At 36.9% G+C, this 18958-nt stretch overlaps 1 protein-coding gene and 1 pseudogene across 4 annotated transcripts in view; both read right to left on the bottom strand.

Annotated features, from left to right (window-relative positions):
- Positions 1 to 18958, bottom strand: part of SLC12A2 (solute carrier family 12 member 2) — a 106194-nt gene that overhangs the window by 64282 nt on the left and 22954 nt on the right. For all 4 annotated transcript variants that reach the window (XR_010157323.1, XR_010157324.1, XM_526998.7 and 1 more), the window contains exons 2-4: positions 12448 to 12567; positions 11096 to 11171; positions 10702 to 10797 (exon numbers count right to left, since the gene is read on the bottom strand). Coding sequence is in view for 2 of the 4 variants with exons in the window: in XM_526998.7 (XP_526998.3) it covers positions 10702 to 10797; positions 11096 to 11171; positions 12448 to 12567 (292 nt within the window). In the remaining 2 variants the exon portion in view is untranslated. The remainder of the gene's footprint in view (positions 1 to 10701; positions 10798 to 11095; positions 11172 to 12447; positions 12568 to 18958) is intronic.
- On the bottom strand, positions 14302 to 15992 carry LOC134810105 (protein O-glucosyltransferase 2-like; annotated as a pseudogene).

Below are 18958 nucleotides of genomic sequence, written 5' to 3'. Positions count from 1 at the left end.
CCTCCTCGCCACCTACCACTCTCTCCATACACTTCCACTGTGGTCTGTAGGTGTGGCCTCATGGAATCCTGGTACTAAACTTCTCATTTCACATGCAGTAAGGCTGAGATTCAGAATCTGTGACTTTAAGCCATAGGTGAACAGTAAAGCTGTGAGAAGACTCGAGCAATCTGTTATTTAGTCCCATAACTAAAATCAAAACTAAAATGACTGCCTCACCTATCTCTTATTATTGTTTTAAGAGTTAAAATCCTTTGGAAAAAATAAAGCCCGATCACAATTCCATCTTAAACTCAGGCAAAATACTGAAATTATTTTCCTTGCTGTGATGTTGTGATGTAAGAAGAAATATATATTTGGTCTTCACCCAAGGTTACTTACTGCAACAGAGCTTATAAACCCTTGGAATTTACTGATCAGGTGAGAGAAGCATCTTTTGTTATTTAAAATAAGCCCCTTCAAATCTACCTCAGTTTACGGTAATAAGGGTAATAAGGTGACTTGGTGGGCCCTTAGATAGCTTCCGGATTGGACAGTGCTAGTTGCTAGAGGAACAACTATGTGATTAGAGGGTTAGCACTTTCAATACCCCCATTACCCACCCCAGCTCCCACCCCTCACACCTTAGGGGAGAAGAGAAGGGAGAGGCACTAGAAATTGAGCTAATCATTAATGGCCAATAATTTAATCAATCGTGGCTATATAATGGAAAACTATAAACAAAGGGGTTTAGAGAACTCAGGCTGGTGAACACAGAGGTGCCAGGAGGATGGCACTTGGAGAGGTCATGGAAGCTCTGCATCCCTTCTCCCATACCATGCTTTACTCAACTCTTTTATTTGGCTCTTTCTGTGTTGTAGCCTTTATTATAAACTGATGATAGTAAGCTGTTTTCTTAAGTTCTAGGAGCCATTTTAGCAAATTATCAAACCTGAGGAAGGGGCTGTGGAAACCCCCAATATATAGCCAGTTGGTCAGAGGTACAGGAGGCCTGGAATTGCAACTGGCATTTGAAGTGGGAGTAGTCTTGTGAGATGCAGCTCTTAACCTATAGGGTCTGCACCAACTCTGGGCAATTAGTGTCAAATTTTAATCGAATTGTTGGATACCCAATTAGTGTCCAGAGAGTTGGGGAATTGGTTTGTGTGGGGAAAACCCACACATTTGGAGTCAGAAGTGTGTAAAACAAAAAACAGATCCTAGTAGTATTGCTATTACCTGATGTGCAGAACTTCATGAATGGTGTTAAGAGTCACAAGGGCTTTTGCCAAGATGAATGGAATGGCACAGAGTCTAGAAATAGACTCACACTGTAGGGTCAATTAATTTCTGAGAAAAGCACAAAGGTAAGTAAACAGAAAAGAGATCACCTTAACAGACGGTGCTGGAATAACTGGATATCCATATGAATACTGATTCACATTTCACAATATATACAAAAGCTAGCTACAAATGGTAATATATCTAGCTGAAAACCTAAAGCTGTAAAACCTCTAGAAGAAAACACAGAAGAAAATCTTTGAGACCCCAGGCTAGGGAAAGGTTTCTTAGACACCACTCCAAAAGCACAATCCAAAAAGGAAAAAGTGATGAACTGGACATAGCTAAAACTATAAGCTACTTTTCTAATGATGCCATTGAAGGAGTGAAATGACAAGCCATATACTCAAGAGAAAAAAACTACAAATCATTTATTTGATAAAGTAGTTGTATCTAGAACCTCTCAAAACTCAATAGTAAGAACTCTCAATACAATAAATAACCCTTCAAAATATGAGTAGACACTTATAGTACATGAGAAGATACCCAACATCTTTAGCCATTATGGAAGCACAAATGAAAACTATCATAAGATACCACTACGCACATACTAGAATGAAAAATAAAAAGGACAATACCAACTGTTGGTGAGGATACAGATACGGAACAAGTGAAACTCACTGTTGGTTGGAATAGAAAGTGAAAATTTTGTAAAAATAAAGTTTTCTTGGTGTATTGAGGAAAGAATCAAAGGGTGACAATAATGAAATACATTCTAGTATCCTGGTTTACAAATAAAAATAAGGAGTTTGCCTCTTAATGTTTGGCAAATTTTCTCTATTTTATTGTCATTATTTTATCAAATAGGGAAAGGTGAGGTGACAAACATGGAATCTTCCAACCAGGATTAGGTGTTATCTTATTGTGAATGATCACCAGAATAATTCAATTAAATTTTAAGATACAAGAGGCAAAGACATATAACCCTAATTCTGCAGCAAACAATTTTGGAACCAAGCTGAAGTATTAATAATAAACTGCATAAACTGGCAAAACTGAAAGGTCACCAATGAGTAAAGAAAAAACCCATGCTGAAAATTCTATTACTTGCCAGATTCGTATCTGAGCTATTTGTAGAATACAAATAGTGTTTTACTGAAGTTAAAACATAATGTTATGTTACATTTAATAAACCTCATAATACAACTGTGTTTTACAGCTGCTTCAAACATTTCATTGATCTGAAAAGTTATAATTTCAAAGAAACTAGCTATTAAAAAAAGGAACTATGGAGCTGAATTCTAACTTAGAACTCCTTGCTTGATAATGGTAGGAATTAATAGTTACACAATGGATAAAACAAAAAAATTTGACAATCAATAATAATCTGATTTTTCAAATGCAGAAAGCACTTTTCTGTCACAGTACGTGGAAAAAGTTTTTCCTTATTTCCAATGTTTTTGGCTATATCTATTTACAAAAATGAGGAGGTATTCAATTATTTCAGAGAAAAGTAAAACAGATATGAGTACATAAAATTGTGACTTATGTAGACATTCTAAAAATTCACAAGCAGAATCTGCATAAAAATTAATTTTGTTAAAAAATGGGTATAATTGATTTTTTGTTCTCACTATCCATGTAAATGTTAAATGTGACTAACCACAATGTTGCATTACATAAGATAATGTATGTCAACACCATGGCATCATGCCTAGCAGTTAGTTCTCAAAAAATAATAGCTACTATTATTACCTCAATGTAAACTCCAACAACATAGCATTTTGTCTTTCACTGTTAAAAACCCAGTCTGTCACAAAATGCTCAACAATTGTCTGCTGATTGACTAAAGTACAAGTAACATAAAACTTCATCATGGAATAGGCAAGTTTATGTTGATTTTAGATTTTGGAAACTTCAGAACTACCTATCTGAACCAAGGCTTTTATCTGAGAAGATACTGACCTCTGCTTTTAACTTAGTCAACTAAATGCCCCCAAGCAAAAAGTGGTTGAGGAAACTTTCCTTTGTATTGCTCAGTTCATATAATACAGTATTAATTAAAACCAAGAATTTACAGTCTTCATCTTATGAACGGCTGCCTGCAGTTGTCCTCTATTCTCTGAGTGAGTCTAAATTCATGGATTAATTAAAGATGGGACAACTCTGGTCTGTGTAATCTAGGAAATGCAGATCTGAGTGAAGGTGGCTGCTGGCCAGCACCATCCAAGTTGCAAAACCTGTTGCACAGATCCGTGGAAACTCTATAAAATCCAAGCTCTCAAGAACACTGCTATGATTCGTAGAACAGGAAAGGGCTCTAAAATCCCTGTAGCCTGCAATAATCTGAAAAGCATTAATGTGTCTTGCAGGCAGGGATTATGACAGAAATAAAGTAAACGTTATCAGTTCCTTGGCACTGCTATTCTTATGTGGAAGGCAGAGAACTTAAGTGATGATTCTCTAATCTGCTTCCAGTAACTTTAAATAGTACCCCAAATCAGCCGGGCGCAGTGGCTCAAGCCTGTAATCCCATCACTTTGGGAGGCTGAGGCGGGCAGATCACGAGATCAGGAGATCGAGACCATCCTGGCTCACACAATGAAACCCCATCTCTACTAAAAATACAAAAAATTAGCCGGGCGTGGTGGCAGGTACCTGTAGTCCCAGCTACTCGGGAGGCTGAGGCAGGAGAATGGCGTGAACCCAGGAGGCGGAGCTTGCAGTGAGCCGAGATCGTGCCACTTTACTCCAGCCTGGGCAACAGAGCAAGACTCTGTCTCAAAAAAAAACGGTAATAAAAATAAAAAAATAGTACCCCAAATCACTACTAAAATTGAATCAAGCCTGAAACTAAGCATCTTTTATTTTCTACATTTTGACATTTTCAGAAACCTTGCATGTTTCCATTATATGAGACTTTAAAGTTGGACATTATTACATTTGTTTACAAGTTAATAACAAAGTACAACTTTTCTAGATTGATATCTGTTTAATCTCTAAAATGTACTGTTAAAGCCAAAGTTAAAATTAATTAGTAATATTAAATCTCTCCTATGGCAAAATGTACACAACACTAAGGAAAGTTCACTGAATTCACATACTTCTGCAAAGCTGCAAACACATAATTTTCAAGATAAGAATAAAACATTATTCAATTAATAAAATATAAACACGTTATAATTCAGTTAAGAATCAAGATAAATAAACAGGCATTATCTCAAATTAGTTAACATTAATTTTTATTTATTTTATTTATTTTTTATTATTATTATACTTTAAGTTTTAGGGTACATGTGCACAATGTGCAGGTATGTTACATATGTACACATGTGCCATGCTGGTGTGCTGCACCCATTAACTCGTCATTTAGCATTAGGTATATCTCCTAATGCTATCCCTCCCCCCTCCCCCCACCCCACAACAGGCCCCAGAGTGTGATGTTCCCCTTCCTGTGTCCATGTGTTCTCATTGTTCAATTCCCATCTATGAGTGAGAACATGCGGCGTTTGGTTTTTTGTCCTTGCGATAGTTTACTGAGAATGATGGTTTCCAATTTCATCCATGTCCGTACAAAGGACATGAACTCATCATTTTTTATGGCTGCATAGTATTCCATGGTGTATATGTGCCACATTTTCTTAATCCAGTCTACCATTGTTGGACATTTGGGTTGGTTCCAAGTCTTTGTTATTGTGAATAGTGCCACAATAAACATACATGTGCATGTGTCTTTATAGCAGCATGATGTATAATCCTTTGGGTATATACCCACTAATGGGATGGCTGGGTCAAATGGTATTTCTAGTTCTAGATCCTTGAGGAATTGCCACACTGACTTCCACAATGGTTGAACTAGTTTACAGTCCCACCAACAGTGTCAAAGTGTTCCTACTTCTCCACATCCTCTCCAGCACATGTTGTTTCCTGACTTTTTAATGATTGCCCTTCTAACTGGTGTGAGATGGTATCTCATTGTGGTTTTGATTTGCATTTCTCTGATGGCCAGTGATGAGCATTTTTTCATGTGTCTTTTGGCTGCATAAATGTCTTCTTTTGAGAAGTGTCTGTTCATATGCTTTGCCCACTTTTTGATGGGGTTGTTTTTTTCTTGTAAATTTGTTTGAGTTCATTGTAGATTCTGGATATTAGCCCTTTGTCAGATGAGTAAGTTGCGAAAATTTTCTCCCATTTTGTAGGTTGCCTGTTCACTCTGATGGTAGTTTCTTTTGTTGTGCAGAAGCTCTTTAGTTTAATTAGATCCCATTTGTCAATTTTGGCTTTTGTTGCCATTGCTTTTGGTGTTTTAGACATGAAGTCCTTGCCCGTGCCTATGTCCTGAATGGTAATGCCTAGGTTTTCTTCTAGGGTTTTTATGGTTTTAGGTCTAACGTTTAAGTCTTTAATCATCTTGAATTAATTTTTTATAAGGTGTAAGGAAGCCAAAAGAACAAAGCTGGAGGCATCACACTACCTGACTTCAACTATACTACAAAGCTACAGTAACCAAAACAGCATGGTACTGGTACCAAAACAGAGATATAGATCAATGGAACAGAACAGAGCCCTCAGAAATAATGCTGCATATCTACAAGTATCTGATCTTTGAGAAACCTGAGAAAAACAAGCAATGGGGAAAGGATTCCCTATTTAATAAATGGTGCTGGGAAAACTGGATAGCCATATGTAGAAAGCTGAAACTAGTTAACATTAATTTTTAAAAACTATGCATCAAGTTTAAAATGGGGCTCTTTGAATTAAAATTATTAAACAATAAACATAATGTTCCCCAACCTTTGAATAGTATTTTAAGAAAATTTATTTCCTCATTAATTCCCTTAATAGTCAACTTTCAGTCTACAAAAAGTTCAGATGGGTTCACCAGGCATCACTCTTCCCACAGCATTTTTCCATTTCCTTTTAAGACACCAGTCCTCTGGATAATTCTAGCTCTATTACCGTCCTCTCTAAGTAGCCCTTACAAGGTAGGCAGTCAAAATCAAATCCTCAGCAGTTGAGCTGTAGGAAATCCAACTCAGGGATTCTTGGTACCACCAAGAAGTATAGTTTATAGTTTATAGCTAAAATGGCAAACAAAACTCATACCTACACATTGAATCCCAAGTTTGTTTTAAACCATTAACTCTCCTCTCCATCTTTTTTCGAGCCTTGAATAAGAAGGGTTCCTTGCTCCATAGAGATTCCCAGTCTGGAATTTTCTGTCATCACCCTATGCTGTCATTAAAAAAGTTCCTCTCTCCCCTGGATATTCTATAAAATGCTTCCTGGAGATATTGGCATAATGTGATTCAGATTTAATTTGTTGGGAAACAATACTTCACAGGTATTCTTATCAAGTAAAAGCTTTACAGAAGTTGGAATTTAAAAAAAAATATTTCAATAGTTTTTGGGGAACAGGTGGTTTTTGGTTACATGGGTAAGTTCTTTAATGGTGATTTCTGAGATTTTGGTGCATTCATCACCCAAGCAGCGTACACTATACCCAGTGTGTGGTTGTGTGGCCTTTTATCCCTAACCCACCTCCCACCCTTCCACCCGCATCCCCAAAGTCTATTATATCATTCTTATGCCTTTGCATCCTGATAGCTTACCTCCCACTTATAAGAAAGAATATATGAGATTTGGTTTTCCATTCCTGAGTTACTTCACTTAGAATGATGGTCTCCAACTCCATGCAGGTTGCCGCAAATGCCATTATTTCGTTCCTTTTGATGGCTGAATAGTATTCCATGGTGTATATATACCACATTTTCTTTATCCACTCACTGGTTGATAGGCATTTAAGTTTGGTTCCACATTTTTATAATTGTGAATTCTACTGCTATAAACATGTGTGCACAAGTGTCTTTTTCATATAATGACTTATTTTCCTTTGTTTGGGTAGATTACCCAGCAGGAAGACTGCTGTATCAAATGGTAGTTCTACTTTTAGTTAAGGAATCTCCATACTGTTTTCCATAGTGGTTATATTAGTTTACATTTCCACCAACAGTGTAAAAGTGTTCCCTTTTCACAACATCCACACCAACATCTGTTATTTTTATTATTTTTTTAAATTATGGCCATTCCTGCAGGAGTAAGATGGTATCTCATTGAGGTTTTAATTTGCATCTCTCTGATAATTAGTGATGTTGAGCATTTTTTCATATGTTTGTTGGCAATATGTACATCTTGTTTTGAGAATTGTCTATTCATGTCCTTTGCCCATTTTTTGATGGGATTGATATTTTCTTGCTGATTTGAGTTCCTTGCAGATTTTGCATTATTAGTCCTTTGTCAGATGTAGAGTTGGCAAATATTTTCTCCTACTCTGTGGGTTGTCTGTTTACTCTGGCTGATTATTTCTTTTGCTGTGCAGAAGCTTTTTAGTTTAATTAGGTCCCATTTAGTTTTGTTTTTGTTAAATTTGCTTTTGGGTTTTTGGTCATGAATTCTTTGCCTAAGCCAATGCCTAGAAGAGTTTTTCCAATGTTATCTCCTAGAATTTCTATGGTTTCAGGTCTTAGATTTATGTCTTTGAACCATACAAAGTTGGAATATTCTAAGTCTCTTTCCTCCTTTACTCATTATGTAGAGCAATTATCTGAAGAACAAATCTCATCGACTTCTTGGTTACCTTGAGTTCAGGAAAGAAACCTTTCAGGAGTTTGATTCAACACTATTTATTTATCAATTTTCATAAGATGGTTCCCGAGTATGTTTCAAAGGTGAAAAGTGAGATTTTTTGGTTTGTTTCATTGTTAACTTATGGATTTACATCCATATTTTCATATATTTTCATCCAAATCAGTTATCATCATTACTGCTGTTCAAATTATCCAAACTTTAGCCAGTGTTAGCTCCTTTAAGTTGACTCTTAGGTCCTTTTGATATGAAACTAGTAGTGTTCAATACTTTGGATCTGAAAAGGTGTCTAAGCTCATTTCCTGCCCAGATAAGGAATCAATTTTTTCTCTACAGTCCGCTGGTTCTTTTGAGTGGAAATACACAACATGGGCACAAGAATTGCTTATTGCCACTGAGCTGGTCATTTATTATAGGTCACTTTAATGGAAAAAACTAAAAAATAGGTACTTTCAGGATAAATTTTAAGACTAATACCTTCAATTTAGAATCCTGAATACAGGTGTAATGTGATCTCAGTTTTATGCCTGTATCTAGTTTCTCCCATGTGGAAAATATTTTTTTCATGATACCAAAATAAATCATGTTAGGGGTTTCCAAATCTGAGTCAGATACAGAGGAGACAGAAGGGGCTTACATTCACTAAAAGAATCTCTTGAAAACACTAATTGCAGATGATGCAGCTCATACATATTCTATAAAGACCATCCAGCTGTCCAAAGTCACTAAGTGAAAAATGAATGCCTTCTAAGAAAGCTTCATAGTATCTGGTCATTCTTTAAATCGATAACTTTCTCTTTTATCTTCCATGGGTTTCATTATTTCACCAAATCTACCACCTTCTTGATCGTATGAACACCTCATAACAGAATTTCAAGTGGTTTTTACCCTCTAGGTTCTTCCTTTGTGAACAGATTTTTCAGGAAACTCTTGCAAAATTATAATATATAGTCATTTTTTGGGACAGATCTGTGTGGGTTCCACATTCTCGTACTTTCCCTGGCAGTCCAGGACAGAAGACTGCACACAAAGTCTATGAGGCAGATGTATTTGTAAAGATATATATATATGTATATATATATTTATATATACACACTACCAATGGTATATATATGTAAACTACAAATGGTATTATTGAAAAATGAAATGGCTTTTTGGTCACAATCTTGCAAAATCTCTACCTACCAAAAATCTGATTCAAATGGGGGAAAAGCATGAAGTTAATGTTGCCAGTGGCTTCATGCCCCATTCCTTTTGAGGCTCACAGCCTAGATTCTAAGGTCTGAGGAAAAGGAGAAATTCTTTGATGATTTGCTGATCCCCTACAAACACACAGCATCCCAGCCCATTTCTCCTTCCCACTTTCATTCCCCAGTTGTGGCAGAGAGAAATGAAGCATGGAGTACCCAGTTCACGAGAAGCCAAAAAGAATCTCTCAACATTATCTGACTAACTCTGCTGAACATATCCACATTGTATATCCCAATATAGCTCAATCCAGGCTAACAGAAGCATAAAACTTCAGTCAACGGTGATGCATGCTCAGCATAGTCATAATCATATTGATACAAGATACCAGCCTCCAAGGGTCACAGTGATTTGGATCCTCTGGTGTCTAAAACATATAAAGACAATGGTGAAAAATGAAAAGCTCAATCTGGTTCTCTGTCTCTATCCCTCCCACACCCAAATACTTGATGCAGGTAAAGTGGAAATTGTGTTATATAATGTCAAATAGGGATATTCAAAACAGTTGAGGCAGATGAAATAGATCTTTTCTCAGTTGATTTGCTACCATGACTTTACAGGTGCTGGCAGACATTTTGTCTCCTTTCTCCAGGGATCTTCTCACTCTGACTGAAGAGTTTTGATTTGGAAAATGGAATTCTTTTCTTCTTGTTTTGAGGGATCCTGATTCCATTCTCCCGTAGTCTCTTAGGTCCTCTTCCTAGGGAGGGTAAAAATCTCACAAGGCAGATCTTATAGACTCTAATGAGAGGCCTCATAGTGCCCACAGAAAGCTAGACTTGAAAGTATGAATTTAAAGTCCCAGGGCCAGGTGCAGTGGCTCACACCTGTAATCCCAGCACTTTGGGAGGTCAAGGCAGGCAAATTACCTGAGGTCAGGAGTTCAAGCCCAGCCTGGCCAACATGGCAAAACCCCATCTCTACTAAAAATACAAAAATTAGCCGGGCGTGGTGGTGCAAATCTGTAATCCTAGCTACTCAGGAGGCTGACGCAGAAGAATCACTTAAACCTGGGAGGCAGAGTTTGCACTGAGCCAAGATCATGCCACTGCACTCCAACCTGGGTGAGAGTGAGACTCCATCTCCAAATAAATATATTAATTAATTTACAGTCCCAGGTATAGCTCACACAATGCTATTAGATCATGGGGAAGGTATACTGCCTCAGTTTCCCTCAATAGGGGATGGAGGTGGGGAATGAGGTTACCCCAATACAATGTTGAACAAATGCCAGGAGCATCTTGCTGACTGATCCAAGGGCAAGCCTTGGAGGAGGCAATTAAGATGCAGCCCAGTGGATAAGAGACCAAAGTAGATGCTCCATTCTTGCTACGAGACACTCTGAATAACTTAAAAGCTTATGTGTATGAGTTGATATAAAATTTTACATTGAAATATACTAGTCTGGAAGTGCTCGGTAGCAACTTTCTTGTCTATATAGACTTAATATGTTGCTTCAGTTAAAGTAAAAAATAATTAAAAATACAATTTAGACCTCTGTTTAGTAAGAGTAATCTGATGATGATGATTCAAAAAGATTCAACTTACCTCCTCTTACAAATCCATTAGTTGCTATTGCTGAAGTAGACAATCCTGTGATAGTTGTCACAACAGTGGCCATCATTATTACAAGGACTGATAGACCTTTACGAAGAAAGAAAGACAATGAGAATACTTACACTCTTGTTTAAGCCCGTCGGTATCTAAAACTGGTTGGTCTAAGAATACTGAATCTACATTTTAAGTTATAAATTACCCAATTTTGATCTCATTTTATAAAAACCAAATCAGAATTATGAAAAAAGGAACATCAAGATAACAATCTGATATAAAGGAAAACATAGTTAAAAATGACTCTAATTTCTTGAGTTTCATGAGGTTAAGAGCTCAGACACAGTTATTTTGCTTATTCTCAAATCAAGCAGGATGTAACTTCACTTACCTATTCCAGCTTGACCCACAATCCATGACAATCTAATGAAAAGCATCACACCCCAAATGTTTAACATACAACGTACCTAAAGAGGGAAAAAGAGGCCAAGACACAGAGGAAGAAGAATAATCAAACATTATATAGTAAGCATTAAACCAGTCAAAGTAGAACAATATGCATTTGAAACTACAGAAGATATGTAGTTTTAAATCTAACTCCTACCCCACCCTTTTCTTTAACAGTTTTTATAAAGAGCTTAAAAGAGCTTACTTTTGAGCTAATATAAACACAATGTAACATACAAAAGTGCGTATGAAAATAAATGCACTCATCACAATTGTGTGAAGCAGCAGAAGCAACAGAACAAGAAAGATACAAGATATATTTTTAAAATTCAGCCCTTTAAAAAAGTAGTGCATATTCCCTTTTATCAATCCAAGTTTAACTTTTGCTTATTCTTTTATAACATCATTTCATGATTTCTTCAGCAGATTTAAGTATTACATAATATTTGTCAATACAAAATGCCAATTGTTCACATTTTTAAAAATTCAAATTAGTTGTAAAAGTTTCCCCTATTTATTTTCAGTTTTATTTGCTATGTTCATACATAGAACATAGTCTTCTAAAACACTAAAATCTAAGGCAAACAATACTACCTGAAGCTTCACATTCACCTTATGGATTAGGCAATAAAATTACTACTAGAACTGTGATTTTTTCCCTCTATTTCTCCCTGAAATTCCAATACAACCCCTATTAAGTGCTTCCAAAGTCCCAATGAGAAGGCAATGTAGCCTATTTTAGTCAGATCCTTAGTGCTTATTCAAACACAGAAAAACAGAAGTAAATCTGAACCTTAACCACCTAAACCTATGCACAAAGTGAACTCAACATTTAAGTATTTCTCCTGTATTCCTTGCTTGTTAACTTCCATACGCTTCTCTTCGAAATATAATGGGGGGAGAGTGAAAGGAAGCAGGCATATTTCAGCTCTATTCCCTGCTCAGCCTTCTTGATTCTGATGCTCCCAATTTGATAGTCTTCACATTTAATTTCTGAAAAGTGACAGTGCACGAGATTCACAAGAGGCAATGAAATATAATTTAATACCATCAGTAACACATTACATAGAATATAATCAAGAATAATTTGGCAAAATAAATGGCATATCTCCTTTGCTGAAGTTAATATCCAAAAGCAAAGGAGGTACAAGCTATTAATTTGGTTTTCCACAGCACTCAGATAAGACAGTTAACATAGAGAAAAAAGAGTTCTCTTGAGAACTGATGAGAACGTTAGAAAGATTTTATAACCAACAGATATGCTGTAACTATAAAATTAAGTCTATATATACATACTAATACACCCTTGATCCAGCCAAACTTCACGACTCCTTTACTTTCTGCAGTATACGTGACCACAGCATCTCTGGTTGGAGTACTTTCTTCCCCATTTGCAAAGCCATCCTCAAAAGGTTCCTGGTTATAAAAAGAAATATGAATTATGCTTAACATTTAAAATTTAAAATCACCTGATAAAAACAAACATAACTAAATACATCTAACCATATTTAAGAGGGCATAGTACAGATTTCCAAGAATCAAGGGTTTCCAAATATTTTACCCCAGGAAAGCACAAAACAATAAACTAGAAGAAAACCTTAATTACTGAAATTTCTTAAAATTTAAGTCTCACCATGACAGTAAATCCATTTTAATAACTCCAAATTCTAGCTACACTTTTGGTAGTGTCTGGAGGAAACAATGACTCCTGTTTGCTAATTACAGGGTAGCTAAGTCGATCAATTCAGACCCCATCTCTCAAGCCACAAATTTACATCACCTAGTTGCCACCAGTCCTACATCTGAAATTTCAACATTAACAACTTAAAACTCCTCTTCATCACCAACGAATATGTTTTTTTTATAGTCCATGACAGCAGGAATCCCATGGATCCCAAGATTCCTTCATAGCTCCTCTCTTTACTCATTCCTTGTCTGCAGTGACTCAGTGCTTTTCATTGCTTTCCTTTGTAGTTTTTCTCAGACTCAGACATGTACTGGTTGACATAATGAATTTGACAACCAGTGTTTCCTTTTTAGGTTTTTAGGTTTCATAGCTGATTCCATAATTCTTTGTTCTCTAACTTCTCTCTTTCTCTTTCAGTGCTTCTTGAGTTTTGTTCTATCCCAATATATGACACATTTCCAAAGCAGTAACCGAGCCCTAAAAAGGTCATGAAAGGAAAGGGGAGATGGTTTAGGAAATAGATGTTCTGGGTTTAGAATTATGTCTCTAACACCATCCTGTGGTTCTTCCTCTACCCACATCTAAACAGCAGAGAACATAATATGGCTATATTTCAGATGTTCTTTAAATGCAGAAGAACCAACTAAATTTTTAAAACATGTTTTCAGTACTTCACATCCTTTAGTGAATTCTCTCTCTCCATATATATACACACACACACACACACATATATACACACACATATATATACACATACACATTTTTTTTTTTTTTTTTTGAGATGGACTCTCGCTCTGTCACCCAGGCTGGAGTGCAGTGGCGCGATCTCAGCTCACTGCAAGCTCCGCCTCCCAGGTTCATGTCATTCTCCTGCCTCAGCCTCCCGAGTAGCTGGGACTACAGGCGCCCGCCACCAAGCCCGGCTAATTTTTTGTATTTTTAGTAGAGACGGGGTTTCATCATCTTAGCCAGGATGGTCTCGATCTCCTGACCTCGTGATCTGCCCGCCTTGGCCTCTCAAAGTGCTAGGATTACAGGTGTGAGCCACCGTGCCCAGCCTATACATATTTTCTTTTAACAGAAATGAGATGCAGCAAGTTCTGTGCTACCACAGTGCAAAATCTACATGATAATCAAAATTCCCTTTTCCCTTAACCAATATCTGTCAGCCAAATAGACTCACTCAATTCCATGTAATGCAATATTGCTATATGCTTTTTTAAAGTACTATCAACCTAGATTAGCTCTTAGATTCCATATTTACATATGTTAATTACTGTTAATTCTTTGATTTTTGAAGCAAAAGAAGTATAAGCCAGATGCAATAATTGTGTGTATATATATTTTTTTAATAAAGGTAGTTTTATTATAAAATTCTAAAAATGTAAAGTACAGTCATGAGAATACTGCATAAGTAGAAACGTTATCTTCATACTGCAAACAATCACACAGATTTTATATTGTCCATGGAATTAATACTTAAAAAAATTCTTTTTAGTTAAGAGTCTTCAAAGCACCATTATTTTAATAGAAGCTATTTTGCATATCAGAGTTCATCTTTGGTCTTTTTCCTATGGCAAGTGCAAGGGAAGAGGTCATTCTCAGTCTGTGGTTCTACCCTTTTCATGCCCTCTCAGATTTGTGGCCCACTCACTTGTAAATTGGCATATTCCTGGAAAAGTTTGAAATAATAACAGAATATGTCATCATCCATGAGATTATTTCTTGCAAATTCTTGTCCTGCTTTTGCTATCTTTTTGGCCTCTTCATTGTGATCTTTTGTCCATTTAAGTTTTTCTAGCAGATCGCTCAGGTTGCTCTTCACTGGAATGTAGTGTTTCCAGGGCTGCAGAGCTCATTGTAAAAATGTTCATAGTAGACGGAGTCTTGGCTTCAGCACAACACTGTCACTAACTAGTAAATATGGCAGGTGATAAGCTGCTACGATGCCATCAATATTTATTTGATACTTATGCTTGAAGAAATCAAAAAATGAAATGTGTTTCACAATGGGACCATACAGGTTTTCATCATGTTTAAAGAAGAAAAAGTTGGTGAAAGCAGCGTCTATGAGTTCAGGGTGTTTCTACTGAGTTTAACCAGCTCAAGTCTCCTTTGCGGCTGTCTTGCCCTCTCCAGACAGCTGTGGAGTTTTTGCTTTCCCAGGGAGGACCCGTGTTAGCTTGCACAGACATCATATCCAGACTTACCCGGCCCATGGTTTCTAAAACAGTCAGTCAAGTCATAGGTAGGCATCATGATATCCTTGGAATCTGTGGAGCCACACCAGGAAAAGGTCGGATGGATGTTTGAATTGGATTTCTTTTTTTCCAAAGCAAAGGCCAGTCTGCCAAATTAACAAAGAACTCTACATCTGGCATCTTCACCTTTCTAGTCAAAGAAAGTAGTATGGCATCCATGAAAATTCTAAAACCTACATGTTCACCATGAGTCTTGATATAAACTTTGTTATCTTTTAAGGTGTAGTGACACAGGCTCTGCCTCTGTCCAAGTCTTTTTGGGATTTCTACTGCAATCTTTTCTGGATCCACAGTAGGGAAATGTGCCAGATCTCTCTGAATCTGAGCAATGGTTTCCGGGTGGGCAGTTCATCCCCCGTAGCCAGGCTGCACTATCTTGCAAAGGCCAGTCACAATTCTCATGGCAAACTGGCCCTTTAAAAATACATGGGGATTTGGCCACATCTTGACCTTGGAATTTAACTTCCACCTTCAGATTTTTGTAGCCTGCACACATTCTGTATCTTACCATGAAGGACCCATCCTTTTAGTCTAAAACCTGGACTCCAACTCTAGTGAATTGCTCCTCTGGTGCTGAGACTTTCACCTGGAAGACTTTTTCGCCTGGAGAAGATGTGAAGCTATTCCCTGATGTATCCACTGTCTGAATATAGAAATAGAGGGTGGGAAGGACGATGTCTGCTTTTAGCCTGGGTCCCCATATTTTGCTTTTCTCCGGACTCAGCTGCCTTTCTCCGCCCGGCAAGTGCTGGAACTATCCCCAGAAAGAAGCAATAAAGCAGCAAAATGCTAAACATTTACAAGACGGACTCTCGAAATGATCCATGGATAAATGAAGAAGTGTAAGACGTGGACAGAAGCAGCCGAGGCTTCAGCAGGGGCACACCGGCCAATCACAGCGACTCCAAAGGGTGCTGCCTGGCATGCAGGGCAGGCATGCAGGGCAGGCAGGTGGGTTTCCGCCGCCCCAGGACAATCACAACCTGTGCCCTGGCACGCCTAGGTGAGGGTCACCAGGTGTTCTGCTGACCCGGCCAAGAACTGCGCTGCTCCTCTTTCTCAGGACAATGATGAACTTAATTAAGTATATTTTTTGAAAATTATTTTAACTAGGCTTTGTAATGGTGAGAAAAATAATTAAATTTTTAATTAATCCTCATGTTTTCATTAATAGACATAGCTATAACCTCAGCTATGTGAAATACATGGAAAATGAGTCATTTTAAGATAACCAGGAATTCACATATGAAGTTTAATGTTAAACATTTAGGATAGTAGTTCATACATTTTCAAAAGAGATCCTAAAACACATTAAGTATTTTCCTTACAGCACACAGTTTCATAACTATTATCAACCAATGATTATTTTACTGTACTATAAAAAGGATGCCCCCAGGCTTATGGAAAATGGAACTAACCAACCACATAAAAATTTAAAATTACCCCAAATTTGCAATTGTTTTTAAACTTTATTAAGCTATATTGAGATATAACTCACAAATCACAAAACTCACTAGTTTAAAGTGTACAAGTTAATGATTTTTCGTATATCTACAAAGTTGTACTCTTATTCCCAGCATCACTACAATTAACTGTGGAATATTTTTATCACCCTGAAAAGAAATACCTCAATTCCCCCTTCCTTCAGCCCCTGCCAATCACCAACCATTTTCTGTCTCTATGAATTTGCCTATTCTGACATTTCATATAAATGGACTCACACAAGATGTGGGCTTTATGTGTGGCTTCTTTCACTTAGCATGTTTTCAGGGTTCATTCATGTTATAACATGTATCAGTACTTCACTCCTTTTTATTGCCAGATAATATTCCATAGTATGGATATGCCACTTTTTTAAAATTCATCAGTTGGACATTTGGGCTGGTTCTACTTTTTGGCTATTATGAATAATGCTGCCATGAACAGCTGTCTAAAGTTTTTGGGTGAAAATATGTTTTCATTTATCTTGAGCATACACCTATGAGTGGAATTGCTGGACCATAATATAATTCTTGAAGTGACTACTTCTGGTCATTTTTCTCATCTCTTCCTTTGTATGAGACTGCAAACTGTCACTTCCCATTTCAGCAAATATGCCTGCCTATTGTTAGCCCTCTTCCTGCTTAAAATGAAGATGCCTATTATTCTTCTTCTGCTTGCTGGTATGAACACAGAAACCACTAACGGTTAAACTTGTTAGAAGTATGCATAAACCAGCCAACAAACATATGAAAAAATGCTCATCATCACTGGTCATTAGAGAAATGCAAATCAAAACCACAATTAAGATACCATCTCACGCCAGTTAGAATGGCGATCATTAAAAAGTCAGGAAACAACAGATGCTGGAGAGGATGTAGAGAAATTACATTGTTGGTGAAAGTGTAAATTAGTTCAACCATTGTGAAAGACAGTGTGGCAATTCCTCCAGGATCTAGAACCAGAAGGACCATTTGACCCAGCAATCCCATTACTGGGGACACACTCAAAGGATTATAAATCATTCTACTATACAGACACATGCACATGTGTGTTTATTGCAGCAGTATTCACAACAGCAAAGTCTTGGATCCAACCCAAACTTCCACAATGATAGACTGAATAAAGAAAATGTAGCACATATACACACAGAATACTATGCAGCCATAAAAAAGGATGAGTTCATGTCCTTTGCAGGGACATGGATGAAGCTGGAAACCATCATTCTCAGCAAACAATCACAAGAACAGAAAACCAAACACTGCATGTTCTCACTCATAAGTGGGAGCTGAACAATGAGAACACATGGACACAGTGAGGGGAACATCACACACTGGGGTCTGTTGCGGCGGGGAGGGGTAGGGGAGGGACAGCAGTAGGAGAAATGCCTAATGTAGGTGACAGGTTGATGGGTGCAGCAAACCACCATGGTACGTGTATACCTATGTAGCAAAACTGCACGTTCTGCACATGTATAGAACTTAAAGTATAATTCAAAAATAAGAAGTGTGCATAAACGGTAAAAGAAAAAAAATATGACTAGGGGACTGTGTAGCTCAATCACAATAACAACCCACTTCAGCTGTACTTCCACCACTGTTTAATGTGTTTCAGACAGTAGAGTCAGGGACAATCCCAGATAATAAGAAATGACTCTGAATAGGGATTGATGATTCAACTGTTCAATTATTCAAATAAAGCCAGAACAAGAAAATCTGCCAGTTAATTCAACAAACTTTAAGGAGGAGTTCCCTTATCTTTCACCATAGAATACATAGTGCTCTTCAGTTTTTTTAATGGAAGTAGACTTTAAAATATATAACCTCCAAGTATTACAAGAAAATATAATGTCTATAATATACATAAAAAGGCATCTCTCTTCCCATCTGTGTTAAAAGAAAATGAAAGATGTATGTACTTAGTAGGCTACTTTTTCTAAGGCTAAGATTTCATGTGGGTGTCTTTTTAACAATGCAAAAGTATGCAGGCATCCAAAAATTTTTGCTGTGGGTGTTTATCAGAATTCCACCTCAAAATAGAAGAACTAGCAATAATTTTGCAACTAGCTCTCCACCATACTACATACAACTATGTTATAAGAACAAAGTAAAATTTTCCAGTATTTTATTTTAAAATAAAGGTATGTCCACACAAAATAAAAAATGTATCTTCTCTATCATCTTCTGGCAGATCTATTTTTTAAACTGTTTTAGTTATCTCTACAATAAAATTCAAAAGTCAAAAGCAAATAACTTTTTATTTGTAGTTCAATTAGTAGACTTAAATATAATAAAATTGGGTTCATAATTGTATTAATTTCCTGAAATACCAGGAAACCAAAGTGGAAGACACATCTTTTGTTTCTTTAAATTTGTTTCAG

Source organism: Pan troglodytes, chromosome 4 (genome assembly GCF_028858775.2).
Source record: "Pan troglodytes isolate AG18354 chromosome 4, NHGRI_mPanTro3-v2.0_pri, whole genome shotgun sequence".
NCBI lineage: Eukaryota > Metazoa > Chordata > Mammalia > Primates > Hominidae > Pan > Pan troglodytes.
This window is presented reverse-complemented; position numbering and strand designations above follow the sequence as displayed.